General features: G+C 46.6%; 1 protein-coding gene across 1 annotated transcript; it reads right to left on the bottom strand.

Annotated features, from left to right (window-relative positions):
* Positions 1-3,614: 3,614 nt before the first annotated feature.
* Positions 3,615-7,819, bottom strand: lig4 (ligase IV, DNA, ATP-dependent). The gene is made up of 3 exons (XM_070930750.1): positions 7,773-7,819; positions 4,927-6,997; positions 3,615-4,695 (listed from the first exon to the last, which is right to left on the bottom strand). The coding sequence occupies exons 2-3, from the start codon at positions 6,987-6,989 to the stop codon at positions 4,026-4,028; spliced, it is 2,733 nt and encodes a 910-aa protein (XP_070786851.1). The 5' UTR covers positions 6,990-6,997; positions 7,773-7,819; the 3' UTR covers positions 3,615-4,025.
* Between the last annotated feature and the right edge of the window lie 17,366 nt (positions 7,820-25,185).

Below are 25,185 nucleotides of genomic sequence, written 5' to 3'. Positions count from 1 at the left end.
ATTTTGGGAACCGGCCGACTCCACCGTGGGGGCTCCTCTGCCGCAACAGTCATTGACGTGGGGTCCGCTTCGCGTTTTCCTCCCCTCAAGTGTCAGGTGGTGGGTTGTCCCGGCTTGCCTTTGCGTTCAGCGGTAATTCCCATTAAAATGAGCGTGGGCCGGATGGCAAATTAGACGCTGGCGACCACGGGCCGCATCCTCCATGGCTGACCGGTGAAGCCGCTGTCCTGCCGTCCGCCCTGAGCTCCGCGCCGCGCCGCTCCGCTCCTCTGCGTAGCCTCGACTCCGTTTTTAGAAACACTCACCGACGCGTTTACGTTTTCCCCGGCCTCGGTCGTGCAGGGACAAGGGCGCTATCCTCTTCCAACATGGCGAAGCTGTCTGCCTTTGTGTCGGCGGATGGGCCTACAGCCTGTAACGGACCTCTTTTCTTTTTCAAGCCCTCGCCGTCTTCATCTCGCTGCCGTTGTCAAGTTGCCGCCATGTTCGCCAAGAGACGGTGTGTGTTTGCAGGAAGCTGCGTCAAGTGAGCGGGAAAAAAAACAGCAGCGTTTCCGGCTGTGACATTCAAAATAAAGGCGGACAAGCTGACTTGGTTGCTTTGTGCCACAGCAACCTCTGTGGGATTTCAAAATGCTTTCGTCTTGTGTCCTGTTACCAAGGTGGTTCCCCACCTTTGCTTAAAATGAAGCAGTGTGATTTTTCCTACTTGTATTGTTTCAGTTGAAGGCTTTTGGAGGCCAGAGGCGGTGAAACTATTACAGGGAAAAAAGTTTAAGTCTGACAAGTCAGAGAAAATAAACAATTTTATGTAACAGAGAATATTTTTCTTTTTTATATATATATATCCCTTTAACCCTCTTATGACCCCTCCTCAGATTTAACTGGAGATCTCTTTGGGGGTTCCTGACCCTCATGTTAGGAACCGCTGATCTAGGTTATACCCAGGTACAGCAGGTCATCATTTGTTGAACAGACATTCAGCTGTTTTATTGTCATTTTAAAGTTTTTAGATAAAAAAAAACAAAAACAAACAGCAGGCTGTTTAGTAGTGCATTTACAAGTCTGCACTATTTGGCTCAATAAAGCATGTCTGCTGCGTTTTGAACCTCATTTTGCGAAATACGTTATGTTCAGAGGCATGTTGTGTTTTATTCTGAAGGTCGGGTCGCCCAACACCGGCTCTTGTGCTACCCAACCTTGCTAACTTCACAAAAAACCTCTCCAGCTCTGACGTTATGCGCGCGCACCGCAGTCACCGCATCCCTCGGTACAAACGTGCGTCAAGTCGGACGGCCGGCTGACGTGCCGCCCGAAATGTTGACTTCAAAATGAACGCCTGTGATGCCAGGCTGCAAAATAAACAGCAAAATCAACTATTTAGCTCTATAGCACAACACGTGAAGACAAAAGCAACCACTACAAGATCAAAACAGGCGGCTGCACAGGCGGTACTGAGCAATAAAACGTGCTGACTGCATAAGGAGAGTTTGTGATAACTGTTTTATTTTGAAAATTTCCACCAGCAGACTCCTTATAGCCTGTGTTGTGGCTGGCTTGACGCTGGACCAGTCAGACAGGTTGGTACTCACCTGGTTTCAGCCTCAGGCAAGATGCTCCCACCAAAAGCTCCCTAAAGGACCATACCATACACTACCAACTTCCCAATTTATGTCAGCGTAACTCTGAAAAGTCAACCTGCTGAGACTTCCACTTGCTTGAGAAAGGTGATCCATCCATCCATCACAGTGAACAGTGATCGGGACCCCACCAAGAGAAGAGGTCACCAGAGGAACCCGAGGGGTCGCGAGATGGAAAAACAGGACAGGAACCAGACGACAAACATACTGTTATCGCAAAGTTATATGTTTACTTTTTCACCACCCCGTGACGAGGGGGTCACAAGTTGAAAATTGTTTTGGCGGCTAGCTTAGCTTAGCATAAAGACTGGAAGCAGGGGGAAACAGCTGGCCCGTTGTGAGAGTTTCAGAAAAGGCAAGCGCTCGTACTCGTGAAAGTGTTTCGCGAGACACCGTATATATCAGAGCCAGATGAGTTGGGTAAGGACCTGGATGTCGGTGACGCACATGTAAACGCTTATGAACTTCATGACCACTTGTCTGCGAGTCACAAAATGGAGCTCGATTCCCTTGGTTGAATTTCTCCATTGAGGGCGGGCCGTGCTAATTGCTGCGGACGGGCCTCCCCCCTGCAGCCGCGAGCCTCTGTTTGGTCTCCACAGGAGCTCATTTATTTCAGCCGAGTGCACGCGGCCCGCTGGTGGAGGCCGCTTCCAAACCATTTGTTCCTGCCTGTGTCCAGCGTGCTCGCCGGTACCATCTCTCCAACAGCCGCGGCCAGCCTATAATTAGAGCATTTATCCCATTAGGACATGGCATTTCTGCATTGCTAGCTTTCAGCGGCTGTTTTCATCTCCAGATCCTCAGGACTGATAAACCCGCTCCTGCGAGTCCTTTTTTCAGAGGAGTAGCAGCTAGACTTTTCCAGACCAACAGTTGTGCTGCAGCACCACACTGGAATAAGCACTAGTTGAGCACCTCTAATTAAAGCCTGTCAGTCATACACTCACTCCACATCACCTGGAAATAGTCCAGTGTGGGCGACAGGTTACAGAGTTCTCACTGCGCCACAATATTTATTTATTTATTTATTTTTACCAGGAAGGAAGATCATTTTGCTTTTGAGTTGTTTTTGACAAAAATGGCATAACCCTTCCATGAGCTAAACCAGTGCCTAAACTGGCAAGAAGGTAGAATTTTAATTAATTTCACAGTGATGTGAAGACGACAAACATTAAAACTCACAAACCCTACAGGGAACACTACAACATGTCAGCGAGAGCCATTATTCACAGTGTATGATTAGGAACAGGTAGCTCATCACTTTTACCTTGACAATGTATTCACGCGGCATTTACGCACAAAGCCCAGGACACCGACGGCAGCTACCTGCACCCTAGAGGCGATGGTAATGAAGGTTATAACATATCAATGAGTCCCACGACGCGCTGGTGACATTTTTGAAGACAGGAAAACATGGCGACGTCTTCGGAGGGGCCTTGAGCTGGACCGGTTTTAACGTACCCCCGCGGTGTCCCTCGGTCTCTCTCTGCCAGCCGACGAGCTGAGGCAAAGGCCATCACTTCTCGCAGACGCTCGGTTTAAGTTAATGACCAATTTCAAAAAAATGCACAACGGTCGGTCCTGTATTTTAAACCAGTTCAAGATATTTATTTAATGCGCAATTAAACAGACATAAAAGCACGAAGGCACTGAGACAATAATCCCCTTTTTTGTTGCACGATTCCACCAATTTTGCACATGACGTTTGGTTCATTGGTCACAAAAAGTACGAATAAGCCTAATAAGTTACAAAATACCCAGATCACACTGATTAATTTGAACATGACATAATTCTGACAGAAAGCTTGCATTAAAAACATTAATAGGCATTAATGAGACAATGGAGGTCTAACGAAAGACACTATCCAGTTGCATTATGGGTAAAGTGGGATCCAGTGTTTGTGGAGCTTGGCTTTTTTTCTTTCCTTAAAATGTTAATATCTGCTCGGCTAAAAGTTTAAGAGGGGTGTGTGTGTGTGGGGGGGGGGGGGGGGGGGCATTTACATACTTCATAATGCAATTCTAGCTTTCAATATTGAAAAAACAATCATTGCCTTCCTGACTCTTCCAGTGGTCTACCAATTTAAAACTAATATCAAGCAGCCTTAATCACTCATTAAGAAATGAAATAAAAAAATAAAACTCATAAAGTTTACATGAAACCCCTGAGAAGTACCGTCCCTGTTCAGTGCAGTATAGCTTTCAACCACACCGCTTTTCTCACCGTTAATGGTGATTGTGACAGTTTGGAATTTTCATTTTTTTCCAACTTTCATTAAATAGCGCACTGCTAATCTTATTAGGAATTCATTAAAATGATAGCTATAAGAGTATTTTGCTCTCGTGTCAACTTAAAACCTGTGTCTACCACCTGAAGACTCTTCAAACTAAGTAGTCGGTGTCGGTCATCAGATAGCCTGCTTTGATCGAATCGGTCACCCATGAGTCTCTTACGATCTTAAACTTCCTCCTAAAGCAGCGCCTCAGAGTTCTTAAATCCAGAAGCCTTGTTTCCTCTGCTATAATGACATGAGAGACTCCTTCTTCTAACTTCTGCACCACCGTCCCTCCATGGTAGCGAAACTCCAGCGCCCTGATGTCCAAACAGGTGGCAGTTATGGTGGTTTTAGGGTCTCCTATGTCGGCGTAGCGGTCCATGTAAATCTTGAAGGGTCTGAACATGCTGGTGGGAAGGTCCTCCCAGCCGTAGCGCTGCTCCGCCTGGCCGACGTTCACGGCCGCAGACGCATCCGCGCCGCTGATCCGGCCGAACACCTCCCGCAGCTGCTGCTCGTCGGTCTCCACAAAGTAGCTGTCGCCATAGCTGTCGTACTCCTTGGCGAAGTGCTCCCTGGTGGAGGGGGACATGTGGATCATGTGACATGGTTGCCACGGGACCACTTCCTTCTGGCCCAGGCACTCCAGCAGCCAGGCGGCCCACACCAAGTCATGCTGGTCGGATGAAATCAGGTTCTTCACGCGCATGTTCTCCACGCCGGCAATCACGCAGTACGTGTCCCGTCCTGGGTTTTGAACCACGACACCCCCACATCTAATGAGAGAATGACATCAGTAATCAGTTATTTGTGGCAGGATTTGTGACTATGTGACTTTTGAAAGAAGAAACAACATAATCTCCCTCTTACAAATGAAAAGTTCAACTCATAAGCAATAAAACAAACGTAGATATTGCTGTTTAACAATACTTAGCCACATCATTGACTTCACAACTCTTCTCTACCGGTGGTCCTGCTCCACTATTTTTTCACGGGTGTCTTGTTACCTGGCCACGCCCTTTTCCAGCTCAGCTTTGGGGTGATCCTCCGTGCCATTCAGGATACAGAACTCCACATCCTGGAACATATCTGTCTCCTTGGTAACCCCGGAGAGGTCCTGGGGCTTAAAGTGGTCGATGATCCCGACCACCTTCTTGGGTTTGGCTGCCGGCTTGCGCTTCTTCTTTTGCGGTTCGGTGTCGTCGATGCGAAGGTGCCGCGAGGCGAGTTTCCCAGACGCCCTGCTGCGGAACTGATCCAGCTCTGCCAGAGTCATGCACTGGTGCCACTCCTTGTCGTCGCGGATCTTCTCGATCCTGGGGAAGCGCAGGGTGCAGTTGGTCTTATACATGTCGCTTCCGACTATTTCAGCCGCCTTGACCTGGATGATGACCGAGTTGCAGGGTTCAATGTAAACTTCTGGTCTCTCTGTTCCACACAAGATGGATGCTGGTGGATCGTTTTTCTTATAGACGCTCCAGTGCTTGGCTAGCTTTAAACCAAGGTCGTGCAACTCCTTCATGGTGTAGCCAGAGCCGATGCGGCAGAGAGTGTGGAACACTGAGGGTTTCTCGCCAGGCTTTGGAGCTTCGGCAACAGCGCATAAGAAATGGGACATCATACCACCCCGTCTCCCTTTCCCCCAGTAACCGCCAACAATCAGCAGGTCAAGCTCATCCATCAAGCCATCCATATATTCTGGCTTTATTTTCAGCCACCCCTCCCCCCGCTTGTCAGGTTTGTAGATGGATAAAGGATCCTTCACCATGATCCCCTCTTCTCTGTTGTCAATGGCGTCATTGAGGGCATTCACCACCTCCTGCATGGTTCTGGCATCGCTCTTTGGCACCAGGTGCATCCTTCCCTTGACTGGGGTGAAAACTGTCTGAAGCGTCTCGTCGCGCTTCCTCAGCGTTTCCTTGCCGAGCTTCTGGTCATTGACCAACAACACGTCAAACACGCAGAAGCACGTCTGCAACTCGGAGTCGTCCATGAGTTTCTTGATGTCGAATTTGCTCCCCTTCTGCATGAAGGTCTCTGTAGTCGGGTTGTACGCCATCATCTCCCCGTCGAGGATGCAGTTTACGACATGGCTTTTAAAGGTGTTGTGGATGTAAGGTGTCAGTGAGCCCTCCAGTGGGGATGCTCCGAACTGCTGGGTGAATTCAAAGGCGTTTCGGCTGAAGTACTTGTACACGTCCCCGTCTTTGTGCAGTTGTATGCGCTCCCCGTCCAGCTTGGTCTCAATGTAAAATGGGCTATTTCCCATCTGTTTCTCCACATTGCGGATGTTCGCCACAGCCGCCAACATGGGCCTGAAAGCAGAGAATCGTTCGATGGAGACTTCACTTAAAGAAACGGAGGGGTTGTGGAGCTGCTGGCACACCTTGTTTAAGTCCGTGTTGACATTGTAGAGCTCAGCGGCGTCCGGGTGGAACACTTGGAGAACAGTTTCTTTGCTGATCCCGAGCTTCATGTCCTTCAGAATCATCCTGATGAGCCACTTCTGCTCGAGAGCCGAGCTCTGGGTGATGAGGTGCAGCAGACTCTTTTTCACGAGGTCCTTCTGCTTGCTTGCGTTGTTGATGGCCACCGAGTCCAGAAAGTCATTGACTTCTTTGATGCTGAGGTTTCCTTGGCTGGTACACCGTTTCTTCAGCACAAAGTACGCCATGCCAGCAAAGTCTCCAGCTTCTCCTTGGGACGTAGTCGGAGCACGGTAGTTCAACAGTTTATTGGCTTCCGGGCCATTCTTTGGGAGGCCTAACACATCGATGTAGAGTTTGGCTAACATGCTCTCTTTGATGCCATACGCCATACGCTCTCGTTCAAAGGGGGGGACTATAAGACGAATAGCTGGGTAGAAAGAGTCTGTCGTTTTGGGGTTGTCTTTGTGGAGGGCAGAATGAAACTTCCTCCACGACTCAATGAAATCCCCAAGGACCTTGGATTTATCTGGACGGAGTTTGGACTTCTGGATTTTCTCCAATGTGGTACACAGGTGAAGGAAAGGAACCTGGGCAGCGACGGAGGGCGGACCTGCGGCATCGCTTCTGGAAGTTCCCTCCATGGTAAAATCTGAAATACATACATACAAAAAAAAATAAAAAAAATCAGCCCTGCAGTGACAGATCAACAATCCACTTTGCAGTTTGGAAATAGTTCTTCCCAATAAATCAATGACTCACATAGAGCTGAAACGGTTAGTGGATCAATTGATTAGTTGATAAGCGTGATGTGAAAATATAAGTATTATTATATAAGTTTACCAGGGTGAACTATTAGCGTTCTGAAGTGCACATTACCCAGTTAAAGCACTCCTAGTATTCCACTTACTTCCTGTAGTTGCAGATTATTGGTGCACAAACGTCAACATGTTCTGACATGTCTCAACACGAGTTGTTTGTTTTAATCCGAGCAGCAGCAGACAGCTTCAAACAAACTGCCTGAACTCGGTGGGAAGTGTTTAATGTAACACTAGGTTGAACACTGATATGAGGCAATGCATCTTGTACTAATTATTAGCTACTAACAATCTTTATATCAACGTTTAATGCTGTCAAACACAAAGCTACTGACTCCGGTTAGTGACATTTTTTCAAAATAAAAGCATCTGCTGTCGTATGACGCCTGTGCTGTACAGACAATTTGCCAACAAACGAGGCAATATTTAGGAGAAGTTTATTGTTTGTAATGGCAGCTAAATGTGATATTCTGTTCTGTTGAAGGAATTAAGCGTTTAATGTTCCGTTGCGCTTTCATTTTGAAAACAGACCGCCAAAGCAGGAAGTTGCGGAACAATGGCGTTACATATTAAACAGAAATAATGAAATATATCAGAGTTAAATGTTACCTTGCTCCTTTTATCCTCAGAATTAAAAAAAAAAAAAACAGTCCGAGCTCTCACACTGAGCTACATGCCGAACACTTCCTGCTACTCGAAGTGGAGACCTTAAAGGAAAACGTTCCCCCTGGAAACAAAGAGCGGAGCTTTGGTTCCTACACAATGTTTCCGGGTGTTTTGAAACTTTGAAACTTTGATATTCGTTAACTAAATTATAATCTCTTGGAGCTCAAAATTCACACTTTCAAAGGCGTCAGAAAAAAAGGGGGAAGGTTTTTTTTTTTGTGATTTAATGTTAGATTAAAACATGTTGCATGTTGAAAAACGTGGCTATTCCCTGTAGACATAATGTCGTTGCTCTTCTAGTCGCCAGCAGAGGGCGACACTGAGGCGCTGCAGTGCTTGAGGGGGTGGGGGGGGGGGGGGGGTGGTGCAGCCAGTGAGGTTGTTTATCATCACGGGCCTAGAGCCAGGGAGTCAGTAGTAAGCTGGTAGTAGAAGATAGGAATGCATGCACGCTGACCACAAGAAGGCGTTTCTCCTCTGGTAGCAGGCGGCATTATGACCTCCCTGCTCAGCCATTAATGCAGTAACACCGCCTGGACAATCATTATGATAGTGATCTTGGTTATGATGATAAGCTAAATGGGCCTGTGGTGATTTAAAACACATTTCTAATTATTTTATGTACCCATTAAAAGACAAGTACTGCATGATATAAAAAAAAAAAAAACAATTATATTATCTCTTCTTATTCTAGGCAGTAAATGGTCCGTGTGGTTTGGGTCTCACTCTTCTGTTTGCGTGGTTTCCCCGTCTTCACAAGGGGTTTCTGAGAAAACACACACACACACACACACGCGTGCCATTTGAGGCACGACAAGGTGTGCCTCTTTGCACACAGAACCGAAATTAAAAGAAAGAGCGACGTGTCAGGATACCGAGGAGAACATTAAGATAACAATATCTTGTCTGTCTTTCAACATTACTCTCAGCTGCCAGTAAAACCAGGTTTGGACATTTTATCTGACAGGCACGACAAGAGCTGCAGGAGACACCTTAATGCCCCTAATAACACTTGCAATTGGTTTCAGGTATTAACAAAAGCTCATTGCTGGGAGCACTAACAAAACAAGCCCGTTACATGCGTGCATTATGAATTTAATATGATTTATACTGACATATTTCACCTGATTTGACCTGTCTCCACGGTTATTTAAAGCTGCACAAACCTATTTGTTGCCTGCTCGTGTTTGGATAACAGCTTCATAGCTGTTAGCCTTGTGTTTGTGTTCTCCATTACAAACTTGTTTTGACACTCACACCACTAGGTGGTGGCAGGTGGAATTCCAAGCACACGTCATTTCTTGCAAAGTAATGCGAAATGATACCAGTGCTGTCGTCTTCTGAGTATCTGAGATCTGTAGGCCATCGTGTTTACTTGACTAGCGGAGTGATTTGATTTTTATTTGGATTCAGACTGTGAAACTCCTCCGGGTCAGAGGTGCTGCTCAGTCAGTGACCCTCACCTTTGACCAGTGTGTGTGTGTGTGTGTGTGTGTGTGTGTGTGTGTGTGTGTGAGTGTGTAGAGATTTCCCTACAGGGATCAAAACAAAACAAGAAATGTGTACGTTGACCAACAGAGAAGCACACGTGAAGATGAGCATACATTTTACAGTTAAAAAACAAACACTTACATCACCTTTACTATCAAGTATGCGAGTGCTGAACAGCTAGAGCTAAAGAGTTTGCATCCCCAGCTGTTTAGAGTCTCTCCTCTCAGTGTCTACTCCCGTAACACTGAAATTATACGGCTTCCTTGCAGCCATGTACCAACCCTTTCTTTAAAAAGAAATTCTGATCTGAAAAATAAAATAGACTCTGGCTCTTCCTGCGGCCAACAGGGGGCGACATGCGTCTGTACAGCACGAGCTGGACTGCTCTTACACGCCAGCCAGAGTTGTTTACCTGTCTGCTGCTGCTGCTGCTGCTGCTGCTGCAGTGGAGGATCCTGGGATATGTGTGGGGAGGGAGGAGGTCCATTTGGAGCTACTATGTGCTCCAGCAGTGAACCCGCTGTGTTTTCACTTCACGCACAATGCAGTGCAGCGGAGAGGAAAGCTGTGCTGACGGGCTGTTTATATGCTGTATGTCTGCCTGCAGTGGTGCATGCACCTGCGCTCATGTGGGGGGTGGGCGATGCCGTGCAGGCTGCAGCACAAGACCCCCCTCCTACACGCACACACACACACACACACTCTGCAGTAAACGGCTTGTCATGCAGTCATGCAGCTGGCAGTGGGGTTACATAAGCCCTGCTGGATGTGCTGCTGCACTACAACGAGCAGCGACCTACAAGACAGTAAACAACTGACGTCACTGCTTCCGTGGCATGCATCAGCTCGCGCTGGGGCTGAGAGGGAAAAGGGGGCGGAGGAAGAGGAGGAGGAGGAGGAGGAGGAAGGAGGGGGGGGTGTTTATGGTGTGTTACTGTAGGACTGAGTGAGATTTTGGCATGGAGGCACAGAGGGAAAGGGAGAGAATTGGGCAGAGTAACAGAGCTAAAATCCCCCCCCTCAACATGGCCGATGATGAACCGGTGCGTCAGCCTCCTCATGCAGAGTGAGCTGTCGGTGATGGTGTGGCTGCAGGGACAGTCGTAAACACTTCCTGTCCCCTGCTGCTTGATGACACACTGAGGGACATGTTTGCCAAAGGGCTTCCCATTGATCATTTATTGTACTGATTGTGCAACTTGTCATAAAGGACACTAACGTGGTGAATCCTGGTAAAAGACAATATTGACTTCCCTTACGAGGAAACACACGAGGAGATGGACATAACTAGAAATAGATGAGAAGGACTTTTAAAGGGGCTCTCTAATTTCACTCGCGAGCTTCTTCAAAGTTTAAGAAATAACCCCAGATGCTCGTCGTTGTGATGTCACCAGGGTTACGGGCCTGAGACGTCAGAGGCACGAACGTGGGACGTGAAGCATAAAAGACGCTTGACCCGACAGGGAGGGTGTAATGAATGTAGTGTAATGAATATGGAGTATCTAGTATACTGACTTTTCTGCTACTTATCTCTGCAATATTAGTCTGCTCATGGGTACTAGACTAATTTCTATTTTTCTTCTTATAATTTTAGCTTAGTTTCTTACATTTTCTCTATTTACCTGCACTTATTTATCTGATTTTGCACTGCTGCCACCCCTGAATATCTCCTCTGAGGATCAATGGAGGCTTACCTTATCTTATTCATTACATTCAGTGTAAAGCATACCAGCTGAAGATCGTGGCCCGAAGGATAAAGCCGACATACATTACCGACAAACATAAATACAGTGTGCGCATGAGAGTGTGTTTTCAGTACAGTATGTACCCATTCGCACGGTGCCTAATGTGTGTTCCCAGCAGTTGTTTTATAAACAGAGTGAAAAAGAAAATTTACTCTGCGCACTTGCCAAAGCCACATTTGATGCGCCGCCGCCGCCTCAAGGCACGATTGAACTCCTCACCACATAATCTTACACAAATGTCAGGAGAGATGAGGACAGGGAGATCCTGTTCACCTAAATTGCAGAGCACAAAATATTGTGCTGGGCTTTTTTTTTCAGCTGGCGGGGCCGAGCCAGACAGTACCCAGTGACCTTCGACTAAAATTAGAACAGCTTCACACATCGCTGCCATCCCACACTGCAATCTGCCCTCTCGTTTTTTTGTTTTTTTTACCTGTTTAATAGCTGTCTGTCTCTCCCCCTCACTCTGTCATAACACGCTGTGTCATAACAGCTCTCGCTCTCCCTCTCTGTTGTTATGAAATTGAATTTCCGATAAAACCCCCGACCGCTCTCTGATCTCATCAGACTGACTGGACGGCCAGCTGACCTGTGCGGAGGTCTCGCTCGGCTACATCATGTGGCGTAATAGCAGAGGGGCGGGGAGGTCGCCATGGCGGCCTTTCAGAGACCCCGACTTGGCCTTGGTTTGGGTTAAAGCATGAGATAACAGCCCCTGCAGCAATTACACGGAGCAGATGGACTCACGAAGAAGGTCAGGGTCATATTGTGAGCATCTAATAAAAAAAAAAAAGCTAAAGAACCAATGAGTTTACTTATGTATAACTGAAGTTAGTGTTGTTCTTTGCGAACCAGATGGACGTATTCCGACCAAAGCTACATAAAAATAGTCCATTAAATTGTAATTTTATTTGGAAAAAATGAATCAAAAGCCCAAAATCATCAGAAAGCTTATTTTCTTGTGCTCCTTGTGTTATACCACTACACCTCGTTAAATTAGCTCCAATCTAGAAAGGCTCAGGTGTCATTGGGGCTAATTGAGCCATGGAAAACCATAAACGCTGTTGTTGGGTCCTTTGTCAGGATAGTGGATTTGTGTGTGTGTGTGTGTGTGTGTGTGAAGGAAGGTGTCGGCTTAATGCCACACACTCTCACCCACGCTTCTTTCCACTGACACCTAAGCCTTCCTAGATTGGCGGTTGCCCATTTAGCTGGTGTTAAATTTAAGTGCTGCGTTTGACACCACTGATCACGGCATCATGATTTATTCGTTTAAGCCCCGGGCTGACACGGCAGGATCTGCATTTGATTGGTTCCCCTCTCACTTGTCACAGAGGGAATTTGTAGTCTCCAGTGGAATTAACATTTCTTCTTGTGCTCTGGGATGTGGTGTTCCTCAGGGCGCCGCTCTCGGGCTTCTTATATTTTCTTTCTATATGCCTCATTATTCGCAGCCTTAGTTGTCTTTGTTATTATTTGTATGTGGATGATACACAACTTTATATTTCAGTAAAGCCTTATATTTTTTATGACCTTGATAACCTTGATTGTCTTTCATCTTGAATGTGGTAATTCGATTAAAAAACTGCTGCGGTCCTGTCACTGCTGACTGTGGAACATTGCTAAACATAGCACAAGTCAAGTAAAGGTTAAAACAATTAGTTCATTTGTCAATTAGTTGATCTACAGAAAATAAATAGCCAACAATTGCGATAATCAATCATTCTCATAGCAAACATGGCTAAATTTCACTGGTTAGAGCTTCTTAAATGTGTTTTTAGTTTATCTATGATAGTAACTGAATATCTTTGGGTTTTGGACTATTGCTTGGACAAAACAAGACGTGTGAATGTTGTTTGTTGGTTCGTTAATCAATAATGTTCTAACATGAAGCAATCAACACACCAGCAGCAAAGGCCTCACACAAAGACCCCATCTAAACACGACCTTTTACAATATATTCACATTGTTAAACAGAATTCTATACATTCACATCTCTGTTTAAACATACTGTTCAGCCCCTATTTTTGACGGCTGAAACTTGAATGAGTCATTGTCAAGTCAGTCGGCTCATTCTCATGCACAAACCAGACTTACCTGTCTTCTAAATACACATGGAGTGCTACTGTATATGTTGTCATCCAGCAGCATCTTAAGCATCTGTGTGACTGGCGGAAGATGAGCCTGTGAAATACACCTCACCCTGTTTATTTGTGTAGACTGAAGAAAACGTATACAGAACACTTATAAGATTATGCCGTAAACTATACTTGCACTACATTTGCAAACTAAATACGGCAGCTTATGTCTAAATCTAACATGTTTATCAAGGCTCCATCTGCCCCAGGGCTGTTGGCATTTATATTGCCGGGCTTCACCTCCAGTAAGGTCATATTGTCGCACTGTATTTTGAACATTGCGACTGCTGTAATTGTCACCTGTTGCAGTCTCATTATCCAAGTGCTGCCTTTGAACTCGGTGACTGGTCGGTCCCGACCTTCAGCCTAAACACGACGAGTCACCTTCTCTCACCGTTATCATGCCATCATCAGAGGCTGAACACACACACACACACACACACACACACAGTATCAGCCGCTGTGGAGAGGACACAACAAAGACAGCACCCTCTGATGCGTCTTATGCAACGTTACGCTATCACCGGCCCCGCTTTAAGGGAGCTCTGCTCGAAAAACAACTCATTACATAACATTCAAATTAATGACAGGGCAATGTTCTGAGGGAGGGGGACATCTTGTTGGACACGGGGGTCAAACTTTGAGTCAAACCAGGGAATGGTGCCAAGACAGTAAGCGGTGAAGTTTGATCTCAAATACTGTTAAATGGGACGTGCCCCGAACCGCCCTGTTCAGTGTAGTTACATTCCTGCCCGTTCGTTTGCCTTTTATTCATCTATTAATTGTTTTTATTCTTTCACATCGCACCTGGTGGTCCAGGGACCAAACCCCAATTGCTATTTCACCACAAAGGCATCAATTCAAATCAGTTAGGCTCCGTTGAAATCTTAACGACAGGGCCGGATTGATTTCTTTGACAAAGCGTTTAAACGTGCCTGCAGGGACCATTAGCAAATCACCGATAGGCTCCCTTTTATGTTGTTTATTACTCAGTGTTATCGGCATGATTGTGTTTTCCTCAAGCCGGGACTTTGGCCCTCAGCACCAGATCTGGTGCCAAATCCGAGACACTTGGCACTCTCGGTAATCCAATGAGCAACTGGAGCAACTACAGTCTGGTCATTTGTAAACAAACATTCAGTCACAGCCTCCTCGGCTGTTGGACTGCCTGTGTGGCCCCAGGAGCTGCACCGCCTGAATCTTTGCACTTACCTGCTGTTTCTGGGGCGTGCAAGACCGTGCACGTCCAAGTCATAAAGGGTTTTTAATCTATCAGCATATTAACATCTGATCACCGCGTGCAGCAGGCAGCAAGTCAAACATAGTCAAGTCAATACTGAACAGTACAGCTTTCTACTTGCTTACTTTATACCGGAATATCCTCCTCATTAATAAACGTTAATCGGCTCTATCTTTTTTTATTAGTCATCGATTGACCGTTCGCTAAACCCCTCCCCTGGACAGCGACTGTCCAATCATAGCTTAGTAACCGTAACCAGGAACAGCAGGTCTGCAGAGCTTTTGAAGTGTAAGAGTTGTATTTAACAGTGTGTTCATCTGCTCTAATGTAAGCCAATTGTTAGCATGTCTGGCTAACTAGCTTACGACCAACAGTAGTAATCGTGCGCTGAGCACATTATTAAAAAAAACTACAGCAGTTAGTTTATGGGCTTATGTTTCCCAGCCCTGGATGCTATCAGAGTTTAAGCTAACGTTAGCAGCCCTGTCCTGCTCTTTAATCGGATTTGTGGACATTTACACTCCGAGCAAGCCTCGCCCACCTTTCCCCGAGGTGGTGTTACATTTATCAGAATGGTTAGCCCTCGTCCTAAAAGCCCTTTCTAGTCCAACATTAAAAGTGAAAAGATGTTTTCGTTTGAAAAATGCATGCTAAGTATGTAAGCTAAGCCAGCCAAACGGGGCTACGTTAGAACCAAATAACAGTTTAGCTTCAGTTTACGTATGTAGCCATCAAGTGTGTGTGTGTGTTTAAGACCCTTTTACTTTACTTTCGTTTAGCTAACTTAGCTTAATTAGCTATCTAACAAGCTAATACTTAAATCTGCCAGCTAAGCTGAGCTCAGCAAATGGTCAGTTCATAAGGTTGTTAATAAAGGGTCAGTACGGTGTTTCGTACTTTTGAATTAGCCAACAGGTCTACAGTTATAATTATTAATGAGTTCCTTTTGGTCCAGAGACGTATACAAAAAAATGGCTGACTTTTGAGGTGATTATGGTTCCTCTTGCGATCATCTTGAAATGATTTTCTGATGTCAGACGTGACCATAATGGATCCCTCTGTATCAGAGAGCAGGCTGCTCACTGGGCTGAGGCCACAGTCTAGCTGTTTCGATAACAATAAGCCGTCTGAAACCCTATTCGCCTCCCAGCCCTGGCTCTCTCCTTAGTAGGACAAAAACAAGTATCAAGTCCATGTTTTGATGGGGCGGGGTGGAGGGCGGGGAGAACTTTGGAAGTTGACTGCAAAACAGCCATTGAACAGCACTGCTCACAACACATGCAGGCGCGTCTGAGCATGAGGCACGAAACGAAAGGTCACGCTCTGTTTACTGCACACTTGCCATTGATACGCAACTTTATTCTGTTTACTGGATCTTCTGGCTTCATGTGCGTGTGTTGGCGGACAGCACAGAGCGCATGCGGGCCTCTTTGCCGGGTCTGGTCGCAAGGTTTTCTGGGGCGCAGCATCTTCGCGTGCCACCACTCTCCATTAAGCCCCTCTGGATGTGTGTCTCCGACTCTGTCCCGCGCTGTAAGCTTTAGCCTCGTGGCTGGCATGTTTGACGGATGATTTACTTGGCTGCTGCGCACACAAAAATGCCCCCGGTGTGACCTCGCCTCGGTGGGTGTTGTTGTGCTGCTGACTAAGATTCCTATAGGCACTAACCCAGTCCCACTAATAGGACTGGGCCCAGTTTCAAACTCCTGCAGTCAGCTGGTGCTGAAGAGGTCATATGGTGCGTATGGGAAGCGGTCGCACCGTGCAATAACACTCCTGTGCGTACATGCTGCAAATAAATGTAACCCACACCAGTTCACAGGAAGCAGGTGACTCAAGTCCTTGCCTGAATAAATTACCAGAACCTCTACAGGGTTGCCGTCACGTAAAAAAAACTCATATGTGTTTAATAAGAACGGCTTTTAAATGAATGCAGCTCCACGTGACACCAACATAAGAATGAATTTCAAGCAATTATCTTACTCAAATATAAGCTTAAGTAATGTACCGTACAGTATGTTGAACTGGAATTCCGCACACAGGGCAAAATGGTTGCAACACGTCTTTTATTGCGCTCAACACCGGTTGTGTGCATGTATTTGTCACACGTGTGCTTTCTGTGTGCGGACGCCTATTTTTACTTCCAATGCACTGGTACGTTTATGTGGTGAGTAATAGACTCTCCGGGGGGGGGGTGTTCATGAGCAGTCTGACCCAGTCCCGCACCAGTATGAGGCCCCAGAGGAGCCGCAGACAGTTCGAACCGGATGGCTTCCATGAATAGAATCCTTCGGAAAGAAATATTGACCTCGCCGGCGCGTCGATAACACACAAACATGCCACGGAAACGCGTCAGCGGTGCGTTTTCGGCAAACATGAGGGGAAGTTTCCATAGATGGAGCTGAGTCTATAATGGCAACACACTCACACACACACACACACTGGTTAGCAACGCCTGAGGCGTGTGTGTGTTTCCACTCTGTGTGTGTGTGTGTGTGTGTGTGTTCAGCATGCGTAAGCTGAGTGGGCCTTTATCTTTGTTGTGTGACCGTAAAAGCCCAGTTATTGGTCATAAAAGTGCACGCGTCAGGACACAGTGAGCTCAGACAGGGTGCAAGACCTTAACACTCGTGTGTGCAGTGTGCAGTGTGTGTGTGTGTGTGTGTGTGTTGTAAAGCTTAGCGGTGTGTACACAGGGTTATTCTTCTTTATTTGAGCACAGTTTAGATATATCCTGTGTGCGACAACAGAAAGGCCATATCATTAAGTTTGCCTGTGTGTGAGTCAGTGTGGACATCCGTGTGTGTGTGTGTGTGTGTGTGTGTTTGTGTGTCTGTGCGTGTTGCCCTGTGGCCCAGGTAACAGAGGGACATGTACTCTCTGATAGATTAAGCCTTACATAACTCCACATTCCACTCAGCAGGTAAACAAGCACCGGGACTAAGGTCAAAAACAGCGAGGCCCCGACGACGGAGCCAGACGCTGGAGGCTGCAGCAGATCGGAGCCTCGGTGACCCACATGCACACACAAACTCAAGCTATCCTTTCAAATCTGCATGGCTTCGAACGCTCCGCGATCAACAGGAACTGTAAGCATCCATTTGCAGTCAACTGCCACTGTAGTACAGTGAGAGTCTCCATCGGAGGTCGAGGAATGCCAGAAGAATGTTTGGAAGGCTAAACTATGCTGCAAACATGCCAAAAAGCCCCATGTGGTTTTACTGTAGTTGAAATATCTTTAGTCGTATGAGGGAATGGTGGAGCTGGGAGAACTGCTGCACATATTGGAAATCGTTGGAGAAAGCAGTTTCTGTTGTGCACAGTCCAAGGCTTGCAAATCAAGTTGCGTGCCAGACTAAAACCTTTCTTTATATTCAAAGTCAGCAAATCCTAGCGTCTGCATCCTATTTCTTCTCGAGCGTTATACGAGCAGAAAGTTCTTCTCAGTGTCCCGGGGCCGGAGGCCGTGGCTCGTGAGAGGTTAAATGCCAGAAATTCATGTCGGACTTTAAGTCGGTGGATTTAGATCGTTTTCCTCATTTGGCAATGCGGCGAGTGCCAGAGGTTTAGAGCAAAGTTCAAAAAAGTCTGGGCTTTAAAAAGGAATTTGAAAGACTGGCGTAAAGCCTGCAGTCCAACGGGAGTGAACGTGAAGTAGTTCTCCCCTTCATTCATTCCCAGGCGACACACTCACACTAATGGAAAGATAAGATAAGATGCGCTGAATTGCACCCGGAGGGGAAACTCGGCTCGGAGGTTCTGCTGTTACGAGAAACATCCAAACAGGCTCCAGCGGACGCGGACGGACGGGTTACGTCGCAAGGCAGCGAGCTGACGTACGCGGACGTTAAACACACAGATGGCCCTCGTGCAGACATCCTCATTCAAGCGTTACCCAGAGCGCTAAGGCGTTAACGCACCCTGACGCAAATCACTTTTTGTGGCTGTTTGAGGCTGAGGCTAAAGGCTTCACAGCTCTCCTTCACAGACGCAAGAGCCTCACTAATGCATTTACAGGTCAAATTATACAATCCCCGTGGAAATAAAGCTCTCAGAAGGCATCAGTTGTGTATAAGTTTGCTCTGGGATGGAAAAGACTGTTTAATAGAGATCATTTTAAGAGGATGAATATGGAACATGATCTCCAATTTCAAGATACAGGTCAGCGTGTGTGCCTCCATGACAGCTTTTAAAGTCAAAATGAAATTAAAACGTTTTTTGGGTTTTTTTTGGGCAAGAAATCAAATGTATACCAGATTTTGGTTAAAATTTGTCTATGCCAAAAAGAGGAAAATGCAAATTTGATCTGCTTTTCTGCAGATGGCGCTCAGTATTTGTCATGCAATATCTGTGTCAGTGGGCGGTAAAAAACAGTTCTGCGTAGAGAATTCATGATTTAATATAATTATTTTTTTTTACGAGCTATGTGTATTTGTTACTTTTGGCCTGTGCGACACAAATTTGTTGGGGTTGGAAAACGCGTGGGTGCCAAACAAGCAATTTCTTTCCTTTGCTTGCTGCCATGTCCAACACACACAAAGGCTCCTCTGTCAAGCTTTCTGCAAGGCTTACATTACATTGCAAGTTTATGATATTCTGTTGGATTGCATTTTTTGTATATATGCATATTCATTATGTCTGAATTTGGTCATTTTCATGGCCAAAAAAAAATAAATAAAAAAAGCAGAATAATTGTGCTGCTGGCGATGCTACTACAGCTAATGATGAAATATAAGGATGCAGATGGAATTAGGTTCACGCATGATCCTGCACAAAACAATCAAAACGATGCATTAAGTGAACACTGTAGCTGTGTTTGAATGTGTGTTTTGTAGCTTTTAGGTCACCAGCAGTATCATCCCAAATCCAGTGAGTCAGATTGGTTGTGTGCTGAGGGCCGCCCTCAATGTTAAACTGCCATGCTCCGCATTATGGGCTTAAGCTAATGCCTCATTAGCATCAGTGTCTCACTGACTTCGCTCTGAAGCAGCATCCCTCTCCACTACAGGGGACCTGTTAGCGTCACTGCCGACCACGCAGAGCCGGAGGAGACTGAAGCCTGTGACGTCACCCGGCTGTTCAGAAATGCTGGATGTATCAATAGCGTGTACACACTAGCAGTAAAGTTTAAAAAAAAAAAAAAATGGCGTGTGGGACAGTGATTTGTTCCAGATCTAAAAGCAATGGATGTGTCACAGAAAGATTCAAACCAGTCAGGTTTTGTAACTGCATTTTCAAGCATTACTGGTGCATCTTGAGGGTGTGTTCACGTCAAGCATGCTTGGTGTGGTTGGAATTCCTGAGTGCTCCATCCATGTGAGAGCCTGAGCGCCTGAACACAGGTGGCGCAAATGAGCATCACACAAACCAACTGCAGGAAATAACCCCAAATACATGGGTTTATAAGTCAATGTGATTTAGCAATGCAGAGAACAAACTGTGATCCCACATAGTCGAGTGTTTTTAGCAATTAAAAGCTCTGTGTGCCTTTTCGTTTGTTCTCAGGCAGTAAATGTCAGACACACGGGTGGAAACATGGATGAGCTGACAGGGTTTATGTGCACGACTGTATGCGCGCGCATCAAAGTCACCGCATCGCCTACTCTCGCCTCGCGTGTTTTTTTCCCCCTTTTTTGATTGTGACTGAGAATGCCGTGCTTAAAACTCAGATGTCACGCAGAGGGCTGCGTTCCCTGACATGTGTGGATTAAGTGTCAGAGGGCAAACACTGCGGGGTGGATTTCCGCTTTTCCATGAATGTAAAGAGATTTATATAATTACAGGAAATGCAGCGAGAAGTCTGCTTTTCATGATGCGGAATGGATTACGTGAGCCTTTTAGCCACACTGGCAGCCTGGCTCTAGGGATGGCACCGTCGGTTGGTGAAATAAACTGTTAGATGGATTGCCATGCCACCAGCAGGTTGACATTTTTGACTTTTGGTTGGTGTTCTGTACTTTGCTTTATGACTAAGAACTCGTGACACTCCCTTCAGCCGCAGCTGCACTTTGTGTTTCGTGCCAGTTTGCAAACATTAACATGCTAACACACTAAACTAACAAGGTGATCATGGTAAACAACCCCTGCTGAACATCGACGCGCTAGCATTATCATGGCTGCAGACTATTGTTAAGACACAAACAGTCTGAAATATGAAAAAAAAAAGAAAAGAAAAACAAATAAGTCTTGCAGTGTTTCATTTAGTGACACACTGCACGACTAGCCCTGCGCTGAGTCATCAGAAACTGATGCATGTTTGAAGACACGAATAAAGGAATTTAGACGAAATCTAGCCTCAGGTGTCGAAGGTACTGTCGGATTCTCAGGAGGAAGGGCGAAGCTCGTAGCTTTCAAAAGCCTGCAGCTGCAAGCCACCAAATAGCCACCAGGATTTATGTCAAACGACCTGAGGGTGCAGAGGAAATTGCGTCTTCTCCACGTTTAGAGGCCGTGCAAGCTCTGCACATGAAAAGCAGAGTAAAGGTGACGCCGCTCGCTGTCAGATTTGCATGTCAGCTATTCAGCGAGCGTTTCATTGGCCTGCGAGACCAATGTGTGTTCACATGTTCAGCCCGAGGCCTGCAGTGACTCATGTAGGCCCGACGTGCGTCAACCAGAGGTTCCCAGGCCTTTTCTGGCCTGCCCCCCCCATCTAAAGACCTTACTCACAAAAGCATAAAATTGCCCGAGGTCTGGTGTGGAATGAGCCGATGCCTCTGGTTGACGCGCACGAGGAATGTTCCAAACTTTAAAACTCAACAAGTGTGAAATGTCTGAATAAGAGCATGTAGGTATGGTATGCATACACGCAGAAGGGGGTGGGGTGTGTCTTAATTCAAGCCTTTCAGTTCAATGCATATGGGAAATTGTACGTTTCACTAGGCACTTTTGTGTAAAATGTATTGGACTAAGTAGTTTTTTTGGAACATTATAAAGCACTTCTTAAATGCTGCTGTGATGAAAACAGCAGAGTGTGAGTCAAGAGCCAGGGGGGGTGGGAATGGGAACTTTGGACAGAGCGAGGCTAGCTGTTTCCACCTGCTTCCACTCGTTGTGCTAAGCTAAGCTAGGCTAACCGCCTCTTGGCTCTAGCTGGAGGGCGGTAACGATCTTCCCACCAATCTCTCAGCGAGAAAGTGAATTAAAAAAAGCGCGTCCCATTTCGTCATCAGTGTGTAGCCATGCTAGCGTTTAGCTTCGTTAGACCTTTTCGTCTCTTCCTTTCTTTGCTAACTTCCATCTTGCTTCGAATCGTAGGCTCTGCCCTCTGAGATTTAACCTCCCCCAGACCTGCTTTGCCTCCGAGGACCTCAAATTCAAGCCTGCAAAAGGTTTCCAGCGTGACGCAATCGGGCGCAGGTCATGTTTTGCGGTGAACAGAAGCAGGGGGAGCATGGGGGGGGAAACAATCCTGATAGCTGATTCCAAAATAAGTAAACTGACATATAATGCCGGCTAAATGACTTGCCTTCAGCCCACTAGATATCACACCAGCTCATCAGACGCACAAAAATACGAGCCGACTCGTGTTTGGCTCTCCCACAAGTGTTTTCCCGGAGAATTTCCTTTGCAAAACATGTTTACGAGCAGTGAGAGAGTTTCGGCTGATAAGGCGGCATGTGGACCGGCAGGCTGGAGTCTTTCTTCCACTCCGCTGCCAGCGTGGTAAACAGCAGCAGGAGTGTTTGTGAGCAGTGGGCGGGACCTGGGCTCCACATGCTGTCCAAACACGTGGAGTCTGAGAGACAGAGCTGCAGAGACTTGAGCTTTCCATTGACACACACACACACACACACACACTCACACTCACATGCGTGTACAGATCCCCTCATAGACAAAAATGTGTTTGTTCTCTTTGGATTCATCTGCCAAACCTCTTCATTGAAAGCAGCAGAGACATGTGTGCCAAATCATGCTAACGGGGGCCTCAGTGATCATGAAACCACTTTGGCTCGAGTCAAACGGAGCCCAAGACAATACCCGTGTTACCACACACGGTCCGCAAGGCTCTCAAGACATCTTAAAATAGCGGAAAACTCAACCCAGAGACTTTCCCTGGCATCGCAGCAAGAATTCCGTCGACGAAAAAACGACTCAAAATGAAAAATGTCCAACGGTCAGATGCCAAGCCAAGCATCCAGAGTTTGCCTTGTGGCAGTTTTCTGTCTGTTTTCTGATAAAAGCCGTGAAAGTCAGGGTTGATTGACCTGTTGACCTTCATGTAATTTAGAGCGCTGCCTGTAAGAAAGGAGAGCGCTGGCTGTTACTAAACGCCGACACAGACAGCCGCTGCCCACCATGACCCTCTCACTTCCTGCGGTTCTCTTCCTTCTTTCTGACAAGTCAGAAACGAAACAAGCCACGAGAGCAGGAGTGAGCAAGGTGGCCTCACCAATACCGCCACCCTTTTCAGACTTCACAGCACGCAACCTGGTGTCGCTGTAGCTGCGAGCCGATCATAGCAGCATCAATCGGCAACGCTTGCTATAGCTCCCTACACGAGGAACTTGTGACAATAACATTAGGAAACCTTTGATGTCGACACATTCTCATCCGTATTTGATTTAACGTGGCATTTCTAAAAAAAATATATGTCAGTATGTTATGTTTTCACGCGGGATCACGAGTGCTGGGTGCCTCTGCCGCCTCTTCCGCGGAGAGCCAGAGCTGGCTACTGTAAGTGGGTCACAGCTCCGCCCCGCTGCTACGCCGGCGTAGTTCAGTGAGCCCGGCTGGAGCCCTCCTAAGGCTGATTCAGGGAGAAATAATGGGGCCAGCAACTCCCAATCCCCTCAAGAGCCGCAGCACAGCACGGCAGCAAGCTGGCAGGGGAGGCCCACCGGGGCGCTGGGGTGGAGGAGGTTGCCAAAGGAGCAGCTCTTCCCTCTGTAAGACCCTAATCTACAGCGCATACCACACGCACGCTGCTCTAACGCACTGTACGGAGGGTGCATCGAGTCCACGCAGCACATAAGGGCGACTGCCGTTTAAAGTTCAATTTCACATGATTACTTCACAGTCGGGCCGCTGGCATGCGGATCAAGGCACCAACAAATCAGGCCTGGTGTCACGGGTTGAACTCCCAGTGGAGCTATTCTTCCCAGCTTCATGACTTATTTATCCAACCAATTCACAGTGAGCGACGGAATTTCAAAGTTGACTAACGCGCACGTGTTGTCCTGTAAAAATTCGTTTGACTGTTGCTCACGGAATAAATAAAAAAAAAAAAAATTAAAAAAATCGATTTGCTTTGAGAGCGAAACAATAAAAATGGCACGTCAGATAAAATATGTAATAAAATGATGGACGTCATGTGCAGATGTTTGGAGTGCCTGTGTGTAATCAAATGAGCAAATCCACTTACGGGCCTCTTATTTCATGTTTCCGTCTGTCTTTATGCGATCCCCTTTGAAAGTAATGCGTGCCACTTGATGTCCCTCCAAACCGGACATTTCCTGAACTTCAAAGAATTCTGCGCCCAAGAAATGTCACAAGTTCGAAGCAATCAAGCCTCCACGACGCAGATTTCATGGCTCCATTATCCAAGACAGGAGGAATTGTGTCTTGCTTGTCTGCCTGTGTGTGTGTGTGTGTGTGTGTGTGTGTGTGTGTACAAGCATGTGATTGTGAATGTGATTCTAAATTTGGGAATAATTGAGGGCATCCAGGAATAGACCAGATAGACACACACTCGCACACAATTACTTCAAAGGAGCATCCTGTAAGCGGTATTTTAGGAAACCTTGACTGCTGTTGACTGAGAAATTCACTTCCCTGACACACTTCATTTAACAAGCCGTCCTTTATGTCGAGGGAGACGGCCAGCGACAACAAAAGGCATCGTGCAACAAAGACTGCTGTTTTCGTGTCCTTCTCCTGCGGTTTGCCTTCGGAGCAGAAATGTGCCCATCCAGATTTCGTTAAAAAGAAAAAGGGAAGAAAAGACAAGACAGTCAGTGCAGAGAGGGGGTGAGGAACACTGTGTCCCTCCTGGTGGCTTGGTGGTGGGTTCTTATGTAAGGCTGGTTTCTGCCTGGCAGCAGAGCAGAGCCCCACTGACAGTGTCATACTGCTAATTAATACACACCAGCTAGAGGTGTGCCCTCAGTGGCTGCTTGTGTGTGTGTGTGTGTGTGTGTGTGTCTGCAGTAGAGAGTTGGAAACTTGATCAAGTGATGCCCATAAAGAATATTAAAGCGTCACAGCTGCATTGTAAACACGCTGTGAGTGTGGGCCACTAATCAAATTGATGAATGCTGAATGAGAGCAGTAGCAGCCTGAGTGTCACTATGTCGGCCAATTCCTCGTCTCACATTTTCCTTGTCTGCTTTTTTTCCCCTCTCCTGCCGTAACTCTCCTGTTGTTTCAGATCCTGCACTTCCCCCATCAACCCAGGGGCATACATACCTGTTTTTACTGAACCTTGCGGCTCTGTGAGGCTGCACTCGGCATGCTAACATGCTCCCAATGACAATGCTAACACGCTGACGTCTAGCAGGCATAACTTTGACCGCTGTCACCATCTTAGTCTCCCGTGTCGGCATGCTAACGTGTGTTAATTAGCACTAAACACCTGCAGCTTATATAGGAACGCCATTCGCTCTGCAGGTCATCAACCAATTGAACAAATTCAAATTTTGGCCTGATGATTTTAGCATGGCTACGAAAACAAAATAAACAAGTACAAATTTGACGGCTAGGGTTAGGGGTTAGGGGTTAGGGGTTAGGGTGCTGGCTCTGTC

This window comes from Enoplosus armatus, chromosome 24 (genome assembly GCF_043641665.1).
Source record: "Enoplosus armatus isolate fEnoArm2 chromosome 24, fEnoArm2.hap1, whole genome shotgun sequence".
Classification (NCBI taxonomy): Eukaryota; Metazoa; Chordata; class Actinopteri; order Centrarchiformes; family Enoplosidae; genus Enoplosus; species Enoplosus armatus.
The sequence above is the reverse complement of the archived record's forward strand: the minus strand, read 5'-3'. Positions and strand labels throughout refer to the sequence as shown.

Excerpts from the sequence above, each read along its gene's own strand:
- lig4 (XM_070930750.1), bottom strand. The coding sequence starts at position 6,989 with ATGGAGGGAACTTCCAGAAGCGATGCCGCAGGTCCGCCCTCCGTCGCT. Across the intron at positions 4,696-4,926 it reads CTGGAAAAGGGCGTGGCCAG|ATGTGGGGGTGTCGTGGTTC; the intron begins GTAACAAGACAC and ends TTCTCTCATTAG.